This window comes from Ornithorhynchus anatinus, chromosome X1 (genome assembly GCF_004115215.2).
Source record: "Ornithorhynchus anatinus isolate Pmale09 chromosome X1, mOrnAna1.pri.v4, whole genome shotgun sequence".
In the NCBI taxonomy this organism is placed as follows: domain Eukaryota; kingdom Metazoa; phylum Chordata; class Mammalia; order Monotremata; family Ornithorhynchidae; genus Ornithorhynchus; species Ornithorhynchus anatinus.
Genome location: NC_041749.1, coordinates 40,658,231 through 40,674,264, shown reverse-complemented (window position 1 = coordinate 40,674,264; position 16,034 = coordinate 40,658,231). Strand labels below are relative to the sequence as shown.

Below are 16,034 nucleotides of genomic sequence, written 5' to 3'. Positions count from 1 at the left end.
TCCCAAACAGCCAGTCTGGATCAGGACCTCTCCTGGGGTGGCCACAGTGCCTGTGGGCACCAAGCCCTGTGAGTTGTGCACCTCGCTGAGCATGCAGTGTGGCGTGATGACCTCCAACGTGCCGTTTGGAGGAAGTCTTCCTGAGTCTACTATTTCTAATAATAACAATTATAATTATTATGGCATTTAAGCACTTACTATGTGCCAGACCCTGTTCTAAACTCTGACGTGGACACAGGATAGTCGGGTTAGACACAGTCCCTGTCCCATGTAGGTCTCACAGTCTTAATCCCCACCTTATAGATGAGGGAACTGAGGCCCAGAGAAGTTAAGTGACTTGCCCAAGGTCATAAAGCAGACAAGTGGCAGGGTCGGGACTAGAACCCACGACCGTCTGACTCCTGTGCTCTACCCACTAGGCCATGCAACTTCTACACAGGGGCCCCTGAACCCTTCCCTCGCTCCAGACCCACTGTGTCCTCCTCACAGGACCCGGTGAAAACAGGAGCCACTTCGGAGCCTTGGGACTCTTCTCAGGTAGCCTAATTCCCACAAAACCCTGGACAACTCCACCCCAGCCCACGGGTGCTTTGGAGGAAAGCATCAAATGAGCAGTCTCCCAGACCCCAGCCCTCTGTGCAGGTTAGGGGAGGAGTGGGAACCTCCTGGTCCCAGGCAGATTCCCCCCCTAGAAGGCCAGGAACCAGGAGACACCTATTGAAAGAGGAGGTGAGCCCAGGGATGACTTTAATATCGATGGGGTCCTGGTCAAAGGGCTCGGTTGAAGCCCCCTGGAGTTTTAACTTTTGTTGACCTATAATGCGGGGTTGAGAAACTTCTGCCGCTTTGTGGAACACCCCACTCCCTCAGCGTGGTTGGTTCTAGAACATCCACACCCTGGTGGAGGTGTGTTCTAGAGCAGCCATGGCTCACAGCCCCTTGGGGCGAGTTCTAGATGGAGCGGTCTCCCTCAGCTTGGGTTTTATAACATCCCATGGCCTCACTCTCCCCATGGGACAGAGATCACACCATCCCCACTGGTCTTTGCGGGTCAGAGTCATCTCGCGTCTCCCCGCTTGAGCTCCCTGAGGATGGGCCAGACCAGAATCTTTTTCAAACTAGGGATGAAAGAGCACCCCAACGACCGACCAGACAACATCCAGGCCATCTCCAAGCTAACCTGGGTTCTTATCCCGGCTCTGCCGCTTGTCTGTCAGCTTTGTGCCCTTGGGCAAGCCACTTCACTTCTCTGTGCCTCAGTTACCTCATCGGTAAAATGGAGATTAAGACGCGGAGCCCCATGTGGTACACGGACTCGGTGCAATATGATTTGCTCGTTTCTAGCCCCGGGCATAGTATGGAGCCTGGCACATAATAAGCACTTAACTAGTTTAAAAAACACACACCAAAACTGCAAAATAACACACTCAGGAATTCCCAGCCCAATAACACACAATTCGGCACCACATTCCATGGAAACATTTAATTTTTTTTATCAAAAACATTTTACACAAACTATTTACATGGTATGTACATGCAATCACACACATTCCTTAGTGATTTGACACTATTCAATTTGCAGGATGAAGCCAGAGCCACCCTGGCCTTTTGTCTCCTCTCTTCTGTTCTCCTCTTCTCTCCTCTCCTCCGATCCAGGTCGAGGCACCGGCCCGGGGCCCGACCACACAGTACTTCATGACATTTAGTATTGCGGTGCCTGGGCCGGAACTGGTGAAGGCACTAACTACATAAATAAATGCAAATGGGAGAGGGTCCCCAGAAAGCCATTAGTGTGGGTCTCCCCATACGGAGCTCTGGACCGAGTACGGAGGAAGAGAGCCGGGAGCGTGGTGGGGTGAGGAAGCGGGGGTGCCATGGAGAGGACGGGTGGGCACGCAGAAGGCCAGAGCAGAGCTGAGGTGGGAGTAAGTTTCCTTGCTATTCAGAAGGCTCAGAGGAAGCGGAGCCCCGTAGAGGAATCCTTTCTTTTCCTTCACGTTTCACTGTCTTTGAACGCGTTTATGAGGCCGAGGGGTCCGGCTGGCTGGCAACGGAGCTGGGTGCTGGCTCAGCCATCCGCCTTTAGTGCAATTGGTCAGGAAATGGGAGCCTTCTTAGTGCAAAAAAAAAAAAAAAAAAAGGTTGGCAACAGCTGCTGCTCTTGGCTGTCGGGAGAGCTAACGGCAGCTGTGCCGGGGACTCACGGTCCACCGCACACACCGCCCTGGGTTCTTTGGGACACCAGAGAGGGCCGGTGTCCAGCCCCCAATCCGTCTGTGGAAAAGGGGACCGTGAGGTCCGGGGATGGACGGGGGCAAGTCAGGGGTGGGGGAGCCCCGAGCTGCCGCTTCTCAAGCCCGCGGGGGTGAGCTCTCTGCATCTCAAGCCCTGCGACGCCCCCAGCTCAGACAGTCCGGTCCATAACGAGGCTCAGAGAACTCGGCTTCCGGAGCCGCCGCCCCTTCACCGTCCTCCTTAGTCAAAGCGTGATCCGACTCATTCCTCCTCTCTCCCACGGCCCTTCGCCTCCGAGATTCCGCCCGGCCGGGCTGTGGGTCCGTGAGTCTCCCTGCGGCTGAAGCCGTCCCGACCATCTCTCGGGAAGGAAAGCGCCGGGACTACAAGCTGCAGGAGATGGCTTGGATGTTGGGGGGCCGGACGAGGGTCAGCATGGAGTCCATCCAGGTGGGGTCCAAGCTTTTCAGGTCAGTGAAATTCAGCTCGATGTCCCCTGAGAGGAAAGGAGAGGAGACACGTGTGAGTGAGTGGAGGCCGTCAGCGGAGAAAGAGGTTGGTTGGGCGTGAACCACGGCCCTCGTTGCCTCTGCCGGCTCTGCCTTCTACCTGGGGATGCAGATTCACAGCAGAAATGGTGAGTCTTCTCTTCCAGTTTGAGGACGGCCACCCCAAACCCCAGGCAGCTTTCGGTCTCCCTAGATGAGCGATGGGCCCAGCGCTCTGCTGCCTGGCCCCTCGGAGCACAGGAGAAGAAGACAATGGTGCCAGATTGCTTTTAGGGGCATTTCGGAGGACTGTTTTTTAAGGAGTCCTTGGAATATAACTCCAAGCATTCGGGAACTATCTGAAAACCCAGGTGGCATTTTGCTGCTGCTGTTCTGATCAAAACCTTTTTAAAAGCACATCTCTTCCAAGAGGCTTTCCCTGACTAAGCCCTCATTTCCCTTTCTCCCACTCTCTTCTCCATCGCCCTTGCACTTGGATTTTGCACCCTTTATTCACCCCATCCTCAGCCCGACAGCACTTAGGTAAATATCGGTAATTCATATATTTATTAATGTCTGTCTCCCCCTCTTGACTGCAAGCTCACTGTGGGCAGTGAACGTGTCTACCAACTGCTATATTGTTCTCTCCCAAGCAGGAGTTCAGTGCTCTGCCTACAGGAAGCATTCAATAAATGTGATTAATCTATCAATTAATCGCCCACAGGGCTGTCTGTACACCTTGACCTAAGGGAAAAGGATAATTGTCCATTCTCAGCCTTGCTGCCACTCCCCTTTAACTAGGGGGAAAGGACGGTTGTCCATTTTCATCCTTGCCTGCACCCCTTTACCTAGGGGGAAAGGACAGTTGTCCATTCTCGGCCTTGCCTTGGGCCTGTCCGCACCACTTTATTTAGGAGGAAAAGGACGGTTGTCCCCTCTCGGCCTCGCAGCCAGGTGGTCTCGGCCCCAAAAGAACTCCTTACCTCCCGTGGTATCGATGTCCCGATCCTCCTCTTTGCAGCTGAAGTCGTTGTAGATGGTTTGAGCCCCGGGCTCGTTGAGCAGGTAGCCTTTGCCGCCGATGTTCGTGGGCTGCCATTCCGACTGCTCTATTAGCTGGGAACGACAAGGCAGGCAGGCAGGCGGCCTGTTAGTTTTGCTTTTCTCCTTTCTCCAGTGGGCAATAGGCCTCTCCTGCTGTCCACGCTCAACTCCCTCGAGCCACTGTCAGGGATGTCAGAGGTGATGCTGTTTGAGCCCAGCGGGTAGGACTAGAGGGCAAGGCTTTCCCAGACCTACTCTCTATTAGTTGCCCTGCTCGGGCCAGCCCTGGGCCTGCCCTGGGCCAGAAGGTGGGGGGTGAGGCTTCCAGGCTGGGCCAGCCGGGTTCCCGACCTCTAGCTAAGCCTGAGGCTCTCATCCATGCTGTCAGTGCCGGCGGAGACTCCCAGCCCGCCCACCTTCCTCATGGAGAGAGACCAAAAGGCCCTGGGCTGGGGGAGACACCCACCTCTTGCAAGACTTTGCAGGCCGTCTCCACCCTGCATAGGTCTCTGGGGAGAGGCCCGACTCCAGAGCGAGTCGGCTCTTTTCGCCTGACTGAAGGACTTCCTCTCCCCAGAGAGCACCCTGGCTCTATGGCGGGTAGAGGGGAGCGTGGGTCCGACCAGGGAATGGGAAACGGGCCCCAGGCACACGCTTCCCTGAAGACAGGCTACTCCCCTCTGCCCATGCCTTGCCAGCCCCCTTGGCTACTGAAGAGCAATGCTCTGGGCTCCCGGCCTGGTGTGTGGGTGTGGGGGAGGCTGTGGGGCTTAGGTGCGGGCGAGGGCCCGAGGGACTAGCCACAGGCTGGGTTTCCCTCACTGGCCCGACCACTAGCGATCAGATGCCCCTCGGAAGAGCACCGCGTCTTACCTTGATGATCTCCTCCGGGATTTTCTCTTCCTCGTCCTCATCAGTGGCCGCTGCACAGAACGAAACGGAGATAGGGCAGCTGTGAGTCGACCCCGAGCTCTCCTCAGGAAGAGTGTGCCGCCGGCAGGCCGCACCCACTCTCTCCAACACCACCCCACCCCCGCCACAAACCTCCCCGGCTCCAGGCACCTCCCCGCTTCCCCCGCCCCCCCCGCCCCCTCCCTCCACCCTGTCTTCCCCTTCCCACACATAGGTTTTGGGTGAGCATGCCCAATGGCCCCAGCCCCACAGCAGTGGGGCGCGAAGCTTCCACTGACGTCGGGGTGAAACGGGGCCTTTAAACAGGAAACCGGTCAAACAAGCAAACTGCTTCTGCTCTCCAAAACAGTCGAACTTCTAAGAGCCTCGCCTCAACCACACATCCTCTCCCTAGCAGCCTTAGGTGAGTAGGTCGCTGCCGCTGCTGTAGCGGGGTTGCCGCCGAGCACCCGCTCTGGGCAACAGGTGTTCCAGGGAGAGCGACTGGGGAGGGGGAGATGGAGAGAGCAAATACTCCCTGTGGTCTCCACGAGGAGCCGGGCTCTGGTGGCAAGGGGAAGGGGAGAGCTCGCTGTCTGGCTGCTGTCCGCCAACCTTCCCCTTTGGAAGTAGGAAGTGGAGTGGGAGGGCATTGAACCTCCTGGCCGGGGGATCCCGATAGTCACCTCAAACCACCTAGGGATCTAGGCCGGGCGGGGGGCGGGGCGGGGGACTGGAACCTCCGCGGCACTCTGCTCCGACTCAGCCCCTACGCCGATCAGGGCCCACCCCCTCCCCCCCAGTGCCCCACCGCCCCAGAAGCAGGTAATCGAGGCGAGCCGCGGGCCCGCCCGGCAGGCAAGGGCACCCACCGTCAGAGCTGGAGGGCATCGGCGAGACCTGGAAGTGGTACATGTCATTGGTGCTGTCGGCCAGGATCTCCATCGGGGCCCTCCAGTCGGTCAGAGAGGGGCTGACTTCGCAGGGGGACAGATCTGAGGGGCAGGACAGAACCGAGGGTCGGGCGGAGCCTGGGGTCCGGAGGGCCTCGGAGACGCGCGGCCCCCGCCCTTCTGGCCTCAGCCCTTGGGCTCCTCGGGCCCCGACGCCCTCCTCCCGCCTGCCACCCCCCCCCCCCCCCGGTAGGGCGTGGCCCCATGGACGGCCCCAGAGCCCTCGGAAGATAAACAAGCTTGGCTTCCCCCAAGCTGTAGCCGCGCTGCGTTAGGAGAGCGTGCTCTGGCACCTCCAGTTACGGAGTATCAAGTGTCTTTTGGACCCAAGAAATAAAACAAATCGATAGGCTTAACTAACCGGGGGTTAATCATTGAGCGGGCCCCGGCCCCCGCCACCGCCACCGTGAGCTCTGCCAGTCGGCGCAAAAGCCCCCAGAGGGAAGAGGCCCTCCTCCGAGGCCCGTTTCTAGCAACCCGAGGGGAGTCGACGCCGGGGGGGGGGGGCGGGCGGGAGGCGGCGAGGGAGGTTTTATCAGCAGAAGCAGGAACCTCACCTAAAGTGATGGATGTGCTCTCGACCTCGGCTTCCTGTACGGCATAGTTGTGAGCTGTGTAACCGTTGTGGTCATCTGGTAGTGTGGAGCTGTTTAATGCTTCTGACTTGGCCTCCGGGCTGAACTCTTCATACACCTGCAAGGAGATGGGACAGCTTTAACCTCCAAGCTGTTGCTTTCCACGCGCCCGAGGCTCTTCGCCTTTGCCCCAGCCAACTGAGATTGGGCTTGGGGTGGGGAAGGCAGCACGCACCCACGTGCACACACACACACAAACACACGCACGCATGCACACACGCGCAAACGTACGCACACATACCTTTCTCTTATTCTTGTTTCTGGAGTCTCTTGAGGTCTTGGTCTTTCTCTCTGTTCAAGGAGAGAACGTGGAGCGGGTCAGGTGGCGAAAAAGTAGAAGAACATCCAGGCCAGTCCCCACTTTTCCCCCTACCCCCCACCGCCCACGATTTTGAAGCAATTTCAGTGCTTCCTCTTCCTCCACGCCCCTCCCCCAAGTCGACAGGGGGCGTAACCTGCCGTGGAGGGCTTCCCCCATCCAGGGCTGCTCTAAACCCGGGTGCTCTGGTGGACCCCGCCTTCCCCTTCACCTTTTCTCTGGCTCTTGGACAAAGGCGGAAGCATCCGATAGACGCGGACGGCAGTGGAGCCTTTGTTCCTGCTCTGGTCCTTCACCTCCTCGATGTCGGGCAGGGAGTTCATGGCGCAGCGGAAGTTGGCCTTCCAGGTCTTGGGGTCTGGCTCCTTTTCTCCGACCTTGTATCTCCCTGGGGGCCAGAGGAGCAGCCTTTCATGCCCAGGGCCTCTGAGTCCTTCTGGAGACGGTCTGCCCCTCCAGCCCAAGGGGAAGGGGCCTGAAGGCCGATCCCTCTTAGGGAAACCGTTTCTCTGAATAGGTGATCCCCGACCTGATCTGGGGGTCGGACAGGGCGATGTGGACTAGGCAGGAGCAATCCCGAGCTGTGGGTTCGTTGAGCAGGCGGGGTCTCCTTCAGCCCCGCAGCCCTGAGATCTCCTGCCCGCTTGGTGCACCTAAATAGGGACAGTCCCAGAATCTGCAGCACAGTGAGGGGCCCTCGGTGGAGCTTGAGAAGTTGCCTGACCTGGTGGAGAGAGCACGGGTCTGGAAGTTGGGAGACCTGGGTTCTAACCCCAGCTCCGCTACTTGCCTGTTCGGTACCCTGGGGCCAGTCACTTAACCTCTCCGAGCCTCAGCTTCCTCATCTGTACAATGGGGATTCACTACCTGTTCTCTCTCTCCCCCTAAGACTCTAAGTCCTTAGGGAACAGGGACTGATTATTTTGAATCTCCCCTAACACTCAATACAGTACCTGGCCCACTGTGCTTATCCAACATCACCCAAATTATGATGTGGAATTGAAAAAAATTCTTTCGGCTTCCCACGGGCTCTGGGGAGTGTCTCCCTCAGATTCAGAGCACTTCCAAACTTTCAAATTATTTTCCGTTAAATAATGAAATAAAAAAGCCTCCCAAGGCCTCCTCTCCCCTCGGAGCTATTGGGAAGGTGATGTTCCCTGGCTTCCTCCCATCACGATCAGTCCCCTCCAGCATGCAGGGCCAAATACAGTCCTCTAGACTGTAAGCTCATTGTAGGCAGGGAACGTGTCTGTGATATTGTTATACTGTACCCTCCCAAGTGCTTAGCACACAGTAAGCGCTCAATAAATATGACAGACTGATTGACTGACTTACCAGTGTGGATGGCCCAACTCCGGAAGAGACAGGCATCTTTGTTGATGTCCCAGCCGTGCTTGGCGGCGTGTTTCCATGGGATTTGGAATATCATCTCCTCCTGTGTTTTAAACAGACACATTGGGATCTGTCGTGAATCCAAAGAGCCGAAGAGGGTGGGAAGGATCCCGACGGGAAAGATGGGCTCCTCGTGCTATTGGCACGAGGGAGTCCAACGTGGGCAACGGAATGGCATTTACCAGTCTTTGAGTTTGGCCGTTGGGGAACGTCTCTCAGGCCAAGGGAGCGGTGCCCTTCCCTCCTGCCCTCCTGCCCCAGGAGTCTCTGATCCTACCAGGGAATTTTCCCTCGGTTTGCCAGGATTTCAAGAGCAGAAGCGGAAGGTAACTCTGGTGCACCATCTGCCCAAGAATCAGGGTGCCATCGAGTGGTACAGGGGTGTCTGATCCTGGCGCGGAAGCACCGCTATCCCAGGGACCGTCCCTCCCCGCCAGTTGGACCCAGGGGGACGGACAAGCAGGCAGAGGCTACAGCGAACAGCTGTTTCACTGACAAGCAGTGAAGTGGGGCGGAAGGGGAGCCGGGCTCTGCGGATTGGACACTTGTGAGGCATCTTGGTTCACCTGCCCCTCCTCCTCTCCCTCCCTCCCAACATCTCCCAGAGTACTTCTCGTTGGGCCCAAGAGTTTTTGTAGAGTAAGGCGAGCCACGGCTTTGAGCACAGAGAGAGCCCTCTCGCCGTTTGGTTTCCCCTGGGGATCTTGGAGTCCAGCCTAGGGTCCAAGCATCACACCCCGTCCCCAGCCACCCCAAGACATTCACCTTATTGATCCACGTAAGGCCTGGGATCTGATTGGAATTGATCTGCAACTCCAGCCAGGGTCTCATGCGCATTCGTGTTGTCGGCATGTTGCCTGGGAAATGAGATTGGAAAGAAGGAGGTGAATTTCACCTATCAGGCGCGGGCACACGCACGCTCACGCATGCACACGCACGCGCACGCATGCACACACACAGGACCGAGATAAACTTCTGAAAAAGCCATTTGGTGCCCCAGCACCGGGCTGCAGCTCCCAGCGTGAACGACCTTTGATCCTGAGTCTGCCTCCACTCCAACCCCAGGGGGATACAATAAGATGAACGGAAGACTTTCTCTCGCAAGAGAACGCAGGCCCAGAAGCCTGGAACCCGCAATTTATTCCCAGAACCACACTCTTTGGGAAAGTTCAGGGGTCTGGGGGGTGGGAGGTGTCTCATTTCTGCGCCACCCCATGGCATAAGGGTGACCTTCCATCTCCCACCGAACCTCTGGCCCAAACTAATCACTCCTTGCCTCCAGAGTCTTTCCTTTTTATCTTGAAAAGGAAAACGACAGCATTTCCTACACCATACTTTGAGCCCTACAACCAGACCATTCTCTCGGACTGCCTCGCTACCTAGCGAGACAGCTCTAATTATACACTGCTCCCCGCGTCTTCCCTTCTAGGGGAGACTGGCCTCCTGGAAGATCGAGCACCTGCAGCTTCTCGGGGGGCCGACGAGAGCGCGGTTTTCCTGCAGTCTGTCTCTCCCTTTGCTGACTCGCTGCTGTCGCCACAAAGTTCCTCTATTCCCTGGGATTGTGCAGCCACCTGGTCGGGGATGGGGGGGGAGGAGGGGCGGAGGGAGGGGCCCACCGTGCATCCCTCTAGTTCCCCCAGTGGGCTAACTGCAAGCCCCGGGGTCCAGTGCACTGGTTTTATGCAAATATCCTGGCCAACGGATCAGCTCGATCAAACTGGGAGGAGCCTGAGGGTTTGTAGCTCTGCCTAGGTGGTTCACAACCTGATGGCCCAGTAGCCGCTTACTTCCCCAGGCCCCTCCCTCTCCAGCTTCCTGACTCTCGCTCCTGGGGAGCCAGGCCCAAGAGAAACGGGGAGGCCCCTGAGCCTGCCAGAACCTCGCCGTGGACACATATGTTGTCCAGCCCGGGCAGGGCTCAAACCCAGAGGGCGGCGAGCTGCTTCCCACCAAACTCGGTTCTCTCGACTTGGGTTTCGTCGACAATGCTCACCGCCACCCCGACTGAGCTCAGCCTGGCAACCGGCCTGCCGAAGTGACAACCAACCGCCCCCTGCCCGCGCCCTGGCCGTGCCCGCCACGCCGACCCGCCGCCGACCCCTGCCCCGGCCAGGCGGGCCCTCCAACGACCACCTCCCCTCTCATGCCCGCCTGGCATCGACACTTGGCTTTTTTCCCTTTCCCCCTCTACTCTGCCCAACGCGAAATGTGTTCCGCCTAACCTTCCCCACTCCGCTCTGTTCCGTGACTGCCAACGACAATAACAACAGCAGCTCCGGCGACTTCCACGACCACCGCCTCCACCGCCGCCGAGCCGTGGGACTCCCTGGGGTCGCTCAGCTCGTCCGACGGCCCCCGCCTCCCCCAGATCTGTGTCCCTCTGGGCGTCGGTAGCCCGTCCTCAAAAGCCCCCTCCGGTCCGCCTCCGCCCGTCCCGTCGCGTCAGTCCTCCGGGCAGCCAGTCTGTCCGTCGACCGGTCCGTCGGTCGACCGGCCGACGGTATCCACCGAGCCCTCGCTGTGCGCGGGGCACCGTGCTGACGGAACCGGCGGCCGCGTTCCCCGCCCGTGACGAGCTTACGGTCTAAAGTCCGGAGTCCATCTACCCGTCAGCGCGGCCGGCGGGCTTTCCGTCCGTCGGTCGACGCTCGGGCCCGTCGGCTACCGGTCCGCGTGGCCGGGAGACCGCCCGTCCGTCGGTCGAGCCGTCGGGGCAGGGGGTCGGCCGGCCGGCGGGCCCAGGGTCCGCCGGCCGGCTACTCGTAGGTGCGGCCGGCGGACCGGCCCTCTGTCGGGGCAGGGGGTCGGCCGGTGGGTCGGTCTACAGTTCGCGGTCCGGCCCCTCGTAAGTGCGGCCGGCGGACCGGCCGGCCGTCGGTCGATCTGTCGGGGCAGGGGGTCGTCCGGTGGGTCGGTCTACAGTGTGCGGTCCGGCCCCTTGTAAGTGCGGCCGGCCGTCGGTCGATCTGTCGGGGCAGGGGGTCGTCCGGTGGGTCGGTCTACAGTGTGCGGTCCGGCCCCTTCTAAGTGCGGCCGGCCGTCGGTCGATCTGTCGGGGCAGGGGGTCGGCCGGTGGGTCGGTCTACAGTGTGCGGTCCGGCCCCTTCTAAGTGCGGCCGGCCGTCGGTCGATCTGTCGGGGCAGGGGGTGGGTCGGCGTCCGGTTGGCAGTCCGACCGGCCGGCCGTCGGTCAAGCCGGCGGGCCAGGGGATGCACAGGTCGGTCGGCGTCCGGTTGGCAGTCCGGCCGGCCGGCCGTCGGGGGGGGTCCTTCCTTCCCTCCTTCCCCCCGCACCCCACCCGGGCCGGTACCTCGGGTCGGCGGCGCGGCCGGCGGGGAGCTGGGCGGACAGGTCCTGCCTCGGCCGAGGAGCCGCTCGCTCTGCGGCCGGCGGGCTGGGGAGCCGGCGGTAAATCTAAACAATCGGCGGGATTCCCCGCGGCGGGGAGCCGGGCCGCCGACCCGCCCACCGGCCACCCGCCGACCCGCCCATTGGCCCGCGCCCCGCCGTCATTTCGGGGAAATCAGCCCTTTGTAGAGCTAGAGGCCGAAGGGGAAGTACGCGGCCGCCCCGAGCCCTCCGCCCGCTCCTCCTCCTCCCCCTCCTCCCCCTCCTCCCCCTCCTCCCCCTCCCCCCCTCCTCCCCCTCCCTCCCTCCCTCCCTCCTCCGCCTCCCTCCTCCTCCTCCCTCCCCCTCCTCCTCCTCCTCCTGCAGAAAGGACCCAAGACTCCATCCAGGAAACCTCCCCGTCTCATAATTATGCATTTTCTCACCCTCTCCCCAGAACGGGGACTTTAGGAAGTCGCCTCGCACTTTGCTCCAATTGTCATGTCCTCTGGCTCTCTCGCTCTCTCTGTCTCTCTCCCTGTCTTTCTCCCTGTCTCTCTCTCCCTGTCTCTGTCTCCCTGTCTCTCTCTCTCTCTCTCTGTCTCTCTCCCTGTCTTTCTCCCTGTCTCTGTCTCTCTCTCTGTCTCTCCCTGTCTCTCTCTTTCTCTCTGTCTCTGTCTCTCCGTCTCTGTCTCTCTTTCTCTCTGCCTCTCTGTCTCTGTCTCTGTCTGTCTCTGTCTCTCTCGCTGTCTCTCTCTCCCTGGGTCTCTCTGTCTCTCCCTGTCTCTGTCTCTCCCTCCCTTCCTTTGCCTTGTCGAAAAGACCCAAGACTCCAACCAGGAAACCTCCCGATCTCATAATTATTCGCTTTCTCACCATTCCTCCCCCGCCCGTCCCTCCCCCCCCCCCCCCCCCCCCCGAAGGGGGACTTTGCAGAATCGCCTCGCACTTTGCTCAAATTGTCATATTCTCTCTCTCTCTCTGTGTCTCTTTGTCTCTGTCTCTCTCTTCCCTTCCTCGGCCCTTTCGAAAAGACCCAAGACTCCAACCTTGGAAACCTCCCGATCTCATAATTATTCGCTTTCTCACCATCCAACCTCCCCCCCGCCCCTCACCCTCCCGAAGGGGGACTTTGCAGAATCGCCTCGCACTCTGCTCAAATTGTCATATTCACTTTTCTCCAACTGTCATATTCACTTTTCACTTCTCTCTCTGTCTCTGCCTGTCTCTCCCCTCCCTCTGCCGTGCAATACAGGAACCAAGACTCCAAGCAGGAAACCTCCCGACTTTATAATTATTCATTTTCTCACCATGCCCCAGAAGGGAGGACTCCTCTGCAGTTACACCTCGCACTTTGCTCAAACTGTCATATTCTCTCTCTCTCTCTCTCTCTCTGCCTCTCTCTCTGTCTGTCTCTCCCTTTCCTTCGTTCCCTGTGCCGAGGCCGGGGGCGGTGGGGAAAGGGCAGGTCAGCGGGTGTCCCCCAGGGAGCCCGCGGCCACGGCTAAGAGAGGTCACCCCGCCCTTTTTGCCCTGTGCGGAATTGCAGTTGGTCCTGGGGAGGAGGATGGGCGGGGACACGACAGCCGTGCCCTAACTTTGACCTGCTGTGGGACCGTGACGAGGTCACAACCTCTCTGGTCCGCTTTTGACCATCCCCTGGGAGTGTCCGGCCGCCAGGGGGCGCCCTCGGGGATCCCAGGCCGAGAAGGAGGAGGAAGGAGAGGAGGAGGGAGAGGAGGAGGAGGAGGAGGAAGAGGAGGAGGAGGAAGAGGAGGAGGAAGAAGAGGAGGAGGGAGAGGAGAAGGGAAGAAGAGGTGGAGGAGCAGGGAGAGGAGAAGGGAGGGGAGGTGGAGGAAGAGAAGGAGGAAGAAGAAGAGGAGGAGGATGGGGAGGAGGAGGAGGTGGAGGAGGAGGGAGAAGAGGAGGTGGGGAGGGAGAGAAGGAGGAGGAAGAAGAGGAGGAGGATGGGGAGGAGGAGGGAGAGGTGGAGGAGGAGGGAGAGGAGGAGGAGGATGGGGAGGAGGAGGGAGAGGTGGAGGGAGAGGAGGAGGAGGAGGGAGGGAGAGGAGGAGGTGGAGGAAGAGGGAGAGGAGGAGGAAGAGGAAGAGGTGGAGGAGGGAGAGGAAGAGGAGGAGGAGGAGGGAGAGGAGGAGGTGGGGAGGGAGAGAAGGAGGAGGAAGAAGAGGAGGAGGAAGAAGAGGAGGAGGAGGGAGAGGAGGAGGGAGAGGTGGAGGAGGAGGAGGAGGAAGAAGAGGAGGAGGAGGGAGTGGAGGAGGAGGAAGAAGAGGAGGAGGAGAGGAGGAGGAGGGAGTGGAGGAGGAGGAGGAGGAGGGAGTAGAGGAAGTGGAGGAGGAGGAGAGGAGGAGGAAGAAGAGGAGGAGGAAGAAGAGGAGGAGGAGGGAGTGGAGGAGGTGGAGGAGGAGGAGGGAGAGGAGGAGGAGGAGGGAGGAAGAGGAGGAGGAAGAGGAGGAGGAAGAGGAGGAGGTGGAGGAGGAGGGAGAGGAGGAGGAGGAGGAGGGAGAGGAGAAGGAAGAGGGAGAGGAGGATTGGGAGGAGGAGGACCAATAGGAGGAGGGAGAGGAGGAGGAAGAGGAGGATGGGGAAGAGGAGGAGGAGAAAGAGCTTAGGAGCAGGGTCCTACTCCAACACCTCCCCCCGCCCCGCCTCCCCGGCGATAGCCCCTGTCAGAAACCCAGCTCTGTTCAGTCCTTTGCTTGGACCCACAATGGACACTCAGTAGATATCACTGATGACGGATCGATGGGCGCCGTCCTCATTCAGGGCTCCTCTCCGGAGATCGGGGGCTGGAGCCTATGGGTCGGGCCGGACTCGAGGCTGCGGGGAACAGTCCCGGCTCCATCACTCAGGGCCCCATGTCCACCACCGTGCTGGCTGACTCCATGGAGTCAGAGAAGCAGCATGGCCTAGTGGTTAGAGCATGGACCTGGAAGTCAGAAGGACACGAGTTCTGATCCCGGCTCTTCCTCACATCCCACAGCTCCCAAGCCCATGATCTTGCCACTAAGCCAGGTCGGTTCTAGTGCCATTTGACAGCTTTCCCCCTCGCCCCATCATCTTCCTTCCCTCCTCTCTCCTCCTTCCCATTAAGGGAAATCAGGTAGATAATAATAATGTTGGTATTTGTTAAGCGCTTACTATGTGCCAAGCACTGTTCTAAGCACTGGGGTAGATACAGGGTAATCAGGTTGTCCCACGTGAGGCTCGCAGTCTTAATCCCCATTTTACAGATGAGGTCACTGAGGCACCGAGAAGTGAAGTGACTTGCCCAAAGTCACACAGCTGACAATTGGCGTAGCCGCGATTAGAACCCATGACCTCTGATTCCTAAAGCCTGGGCTCTTTCCACTGGTAGAAGCCGGGGAGATGCTAGGGTGCAGTTCCCACCCACCTTGGGACATCTCCCCTTCTGGTGCATAAATATCCACGTTTCCTTTTGAGCACGGGAGGAAAGAATTTTAGCGGGGATGAAGAGTAAGTAGGGACAGGCTTCCAAGAGCTATTTTTTTTTCTTTTAAATGGCATTTAAGAGGGAAGAAGCATCACCCAGTGGATAGAGCATTGGCCTGGGAGTCAGAAGGAGCTGGGTTCTAATACCGACCCTGACACTCGTCTGCTGTGTGACTTTGGGCAAGTCACTTCACTTGTATGTGCTTCAGTTACCTCGTTTGTGAAACGGGGATTCATTCATTCAGTCTTATTGAGCACCGCAAAGTACGATACCAAGCACTTGGAATTTAGACTGTGAACCTCACGAGGGACAGGGACCATGTCCAATCCACCTTGTATCTACCCCAGCGCTTAGTACAGTGCCTGGCACATAGAAATTATTATTATTCTTATTATTAGTTAAGTGTTTGTGTGTCAGGCACTATACTAAGCACTGGGGTAGATACTCGTTAATGAGATTGGAGACAGTCCTCGTCCCACACGCGGCTCAGAGTCTTAATCCCTATTTTACAAATGAAGTAACTGAAGCACAGATAAATTAAGTGACTCACCCAAGGTCACACAGCAGACAAGTAACAGAGCTGGGATTAGAACCCAGGTCCCCTGACTCCCAGGCCCGTGCCCTATCCACAAGGCCAAGCTGCTTCTCCTCAGGTCAGAAAGTCACCAGGTGGGGTCTTTTCGACTCTGACCGGAAACTCGCCGGTCTTTTCAGAAACCTGGAATGAGTAAGTCTGGAGTCACGCTCAGAAAACCTCGAGCCAAGGGGCAGACGGACTGACTCTCCCCCTAGGTGTGCAAGCTAGATGTCTTCGAGCCCAATGCCCATTTGAGCAATGTCCAACTCACTAAAAACAGCACTAGCACTGGGGAAGGTGAGGGGAGGGAGACATCTTTTGTTTGTGCGTGTGTGTGCGTCCTTAAAACCTTGCCCCGTACCAACTGGATGCAGCTACCTTTCATTCATTCCTTCAGTGGTATTTATTGGGCACTTATTGTGTGCAGAGCGCTTGGAAGAGTACAGCACACCAATAAAAAGACACTTGAAGCAAGGAGGTGAATGCTGTCCCCATCCTGAGGCCTCAGTGCGAGAAAGAGAGAGCAGTGATTTCACTCTTTGGACGTAGAGGCAGAATAGCGAAGATATTCAAAGTACCGGTCGAGACAGGCCGGTGAAAATAAGCAAGGGGAAACATAAAAATAATAATAATGTTGGTATTTGTTAAGCGCTTACTATGTGCAGAGCACTGTTCTAAGCACTGGAGTAGATACAGG

General features: G+C 58.4%; 1 protein-coding gene across 2 annotated transcripts; it reads right to left on the bottom strand.

Moving 5' to 3' along the window:
• Positions 1–1,463: 1,463 nt before the first annotated feature.
• Positions 1,464–11,362, bottom strand: IRF1 (interferon regulatory factor 1). 2 transcript variants are annotated; one of them, XM_029052007.2, is made up of 10 exons: positions 11,272–11,362; positions 8,723–8,814; positions 7,901–8,000; positions 6,777–6,953; positions 6,488–6,537; positions 6,169–6,304; positions 5,531–5,653; positions 4,641–4,690; positions 3,707–3,839; positions 1,464–2,731 (listed from the first exon to the last, which is right to left on the bottom strand). In XM_029052007.2, exons 2-10 carry the CDS (start codon positions 8,807–8,809, stop codon positions 2,619–2,621), a joined length of 969 nt encoding a protein of 322 aa, XP_028907840.1. In that variant the 5' UTR covers positions 8,810–8,814; positions 11,272–11,362; the 3' UTR covers positions 1,464–2,618. The 2 variants fall into 2 exon arrangements, with proteins under 2 accessions (XP_028907840.1, XP_028907841.1); XM_029052008.2 differs by lacking the exon at positions 11,272–11,362 and adding an exon at positions 10,183–10,574.
• Between the last annotated feature and the right edge of the window lie 4,672 nt (positions 11,363–16,034).